This window comes from Diaphorina citri, unplaced genomic scaffold, assembly GCF_000475195.1.
Source record: "Diaphorina citri unplaced genomic scaffold, Diaci psyllid genome assembly version 1.1 scaffold4447, whole genome shotgun sequence".
NCBI classification, from domain to species: Eukaryota; Metazoa; Arthropoda; class Insecta; order Hemiptera; family Psyllidae; genus Diaphorina; species Diaphorina citri.
Genome location: NW_007381846.1, coordinates 1 through 3,621, shown reverse-complemented (window position 1 = coordinate 3,621; position 3,621 = coordinate 1). Strand labels below are relative to the sequence as shown.

At 37.0% G+C, this 3,621-nt stretch overlaps 1 protein-coding gene and 1 non-coding gene across 2 annotated transcripts; one reads left to right on the top strand and one right to left on the bottom strand.

Annotated features, from left to right (window-relative positions):
- Window positions 1–910: 910 nt before the first annotated feature.
- Trnap-agg lies at window positions 911–982 on the top strand. The gene has a single exon. It is a non-coding gene; the product is annotated as a tRNA-Pro (tRNA).
- A 1,472-nt stretch (window positions 983–2,454) lies between these two features.
- LOC113472244 lies at window positions 2,455–2,924 on the bottom strand. The gene has a single exon (XM_026831908.1). The coding sequence runs from the start codon at window positions 2,872–2,874 to the stop codon at window positions 2,458–2,460; it is 417 nt and encodes a 138-aa protein (XP_026687709.1). The 5' UTR covers window positions 2,875–2,924; the 3' UTR covers window positions 2,455–2,457.
- Between the last annotated feature and the right edge of the window lie 697 nt (window positions 2,925–3,621).

Below are 3,621 nucleotides of genomic sequence, written 5' to 3'. Positions count from 1 at the left end.
TTGTAAGCAACATGTTGGTTTATCGCTGAAAGCTTGAAACCCAGTACGATATTTGGGTCATTTTTAATAGACTTAAGTAATTGAGCTTCTTGAACGTAAAAAGAAATGCACGATAATAAAATAGGAATCTCACAGACCACAGACGTAGCTTTTTTTATTATTTTTCTTAAAATAAAATTTTATGTAAAAAAAAAGCACAATAATAATGATTGATTTAGGTTTCGAAAAATAGATAGAAGAAGTACACATAAAGCTAGGAGAGATATTTACATGCAAATATAAAAATGAAGGTTTAGGAAATCCTAAGGAGCACACTGATTAATAGGTAATTTTGAGAATTTGGGGTTCAATGAAAGTAATAAAACTTGGCCAGACACATGTATTGTTTTCTTTTAGTTAGTGATATTTAAACTGAAAATAAGGAAATCCAATGTTTACCTACCATGCTGGCACCGGTCGCTATGCGCATTTATATGTCATAGCTACTCATTTTCCGCACGAGGCTGAGTGGGCCCCGCAACAGCCAGTCACGGAATCAATCATTTGCATGATACAAATTTCTTGACCCCGCCGGGAATCGAACCCGGGTCTCCCGCGTGCAAGGCGAGCGCAGTGACCACTACGCCATGGGAGCTGACATTAAAATTACAAAGCTTTTTGATTAGGGCACTTGGGCGGTTATGAGATCTTTCATTAGAAGAAAATAATCGACTAATTCAACTACATACAGGGTGCAGGTATTTTTCTTGGCTTTGGCATTAGTACCTACATACCTATTTGTAGAGTTTTAGAAAGTACTAGTAGGTGAGTACGTAATAATGTAGATAGATTGTTCGTAATCGTATGAGCATACTTTTCTAATCTAAACTCAGATTACAAATACGGATATACCGTCTTTAATTTATATCGTGGCTTGGTGGTCTAGGGGTATGATTCTCGCTTAGGGTGCGAGAGGTCCCGGGTTCAAATCCCGGCCAAGCCCAATTTTTACATTTCAGTGATTTAGTTTATGTATTGTATGAAGATGGATGATCTTTGACCATTTTTATTTGTCTAGGGGTATGATTCTCGCTTAGGGTGCGAGAGGTCCCGGGTTCAAATCCCGGCCAAGCCCAATTTTTACATTTCAGTGATTTAGTGTATGTATTGTATAAAGATGGATGATCTTTGACCATTTTTATTAACATTTAGTTACTTACGTCAGTAAAGAATCCTTGGACAGGAACGGTAAAATAGATGGCTGTTGATTCTGCCCATAATAACTGGGATAGTAAGTATTACTGCCAGGATTCGATCCTGCGGTAATTTCACAAAGCAACCTTGGTACACAACGTAAATCATCATACTGAGCGATGGAGTAAAGAGCGCCGAATAGGGATTGTTGCTGATAGGTGCTTCCAGGGTAAGGCCTCCTTGTGGGGGGTCTGGCAGGATATGGGTAAGGAACTAGAGGGTCAATCCCATTTTGTTCAAAAGCACCAGCCCCTCCAAAAGTGGACTGGGGACCAAAACTAGATTGGGGTCCAAATTGCCCATATTGGCCTAAACCTCCTTGACCCAAGACCCCTTGTCCAAGTCCGCCCTGCCCAAGTAACCCCAGAAGATTTCCAAGTTGTCCTTGTTGATCAGAGCCTGCAAACAGGCCCGGCCTTCCAGGGGCTCCCGGTCGCCGTTCTCTGATACTTGATAAAGAGTTTTGCAAAATGTAAAAAAATGCAATGTAGCATGAAGAATAAACATTCAGATTGAAGGTGTTTTTTTTTTTATATATAAGTATATAGGATCAAGTCCAAACTCTGATGATTGCAGGCAAGTGTGTATTGCATGTAACATAACAAACATAATATATACGGCACTTCTTTAGAAATCCATTTAAAAAATTAGACTATAATGATAGTGAAACACTGGATACCTATTATGTGTAATTTATCTACTAGGAAGAAAACCTGTAGTAACTACATATTTTATAGAATTATCTCCTTCAATAGTTGAGTATTTTGGTACATTATGTATTGTAACTAATGTCTACCTATCTCATTGTATATGAGATGAATAACTTGATAATAAATAGCTTTAAAAAAGGCACCCCTGATCACTTTTTGCTCACAATGAGCTACTCCACTTTGTGTACCCCAATATTAAATACAGGAATGATTCATTGGCCGACCAGGAATTGAACCTGGACTTGTTTGCTATGTCTGAGTGATAAGTACCCACTGTAGAGATTTCTACAACCACCCCCTAATGCAACTGTCACAGATTGAAAAGAATATTTTGTTTTTAAGGGGAATGATTAGAAAAAAAAAAGATGTGTTCAGTGATGCAACACTAAATTCTTTCAGTAGATTAAATATCCATCACACAAATGTTTTAGGTAAGAAAATCAAAGAAGAGCAAATACTCATTTTACATACTTAAAAAGTGACAACTTCCCTAATACATTGTAGATTTTTGGTTTCAAACGACATCGACACTCACCTTTTTATAATTGGATCTGAAACTGTCAGCTATAGTTCTCAGTTCTTTTCCAACTTGGTTCCAAGATTGTTCAGGCAGGGTCATAGTTTTGGCAGGACAAAGTAGCGCTTTCTCCGGACATACATCTTTGGATAATCCATCCACGACGTCTCCTTTCGATTTCTTCTTGTATTTCCGGGGTGGCACTCTGGGAGGACATAACAATTTACTTGACGCAGAGTAGTTAGATTGACTGGACCGCCTTGGCTGGGATGGTAGTGTGCTCAGCACTAGGTCAGGGAGTTGAGCAAGTCTTTGATGGACATCCTCAATACTGGGTGATGTACTCGCTAAGCTTTCCTCTTCGTCATAGGTCAAACTTTGATGAGATCCTTGAGAATCAATACCTGAGCTCATGTCATCTGAAACAAACAAATCAAGGTTTCCTTGAAGATGGGTTTTTAAGAAGATGGAGTATGATATCTGATGTCCAATTTCATACCTTCAATAGGAATGAGTTTTTCCTCTTCGTCATAGGTCAAACTTTGATGAGATCCTTGAGAATCAATACCTGAGCTCATGTCATCTGAAACAAACAAATCAAGGTTTCTTTGAAGATGGGTTTTTAAGAAGATGGAGTATGATATCTGATGTCCAATTTCATACCTTCAATAGGAATGAGTTTGTCAAAATCGAGAGAGGAATGGAAAAGTTCAACCAGGAATGGGTAAAAAATTGAAAATATAGATAGGTACTGTTGTATGAAAACGAGAAAAGAACGAGATAGAAATCGAGAGAGGAATGGAAAAGTTCAACCAGGAATGGGTAAAAAATTGAAAATATAGATAGGTACTGTTGTATGAAAACGAGAAAAGAATGAGATAGACGTATATTATGCAGAGGAACGAAAGATATAGAAACAGAAACGACATATAAAGCGGGTTGGGATATAGATTCAAAATACTAGAACTAGAAGATACAAAACCTTTAAAAGTAAATAATAATAAAAAAAAAACATAGACTATATCATATCTATACTTTACATTAAGCATAATCTATAAAATAGAATGATTCAACATCTATTATTTCTTTAGGAATAGAACTATACGAGACACCTGACGTAAAATCGTAAATTGAAAAATAAGAAAAAAAAAAAAAAAAAAA

Coding starts and splice junctions, on each gene's coding strand:
- LOC113472244 (XM_026831908.1), bottom strand. CDS start 2,874: ATGAGCTCAGGTATTGATTCTCAAGGATCTCATCAAAGTTTGACCTAT.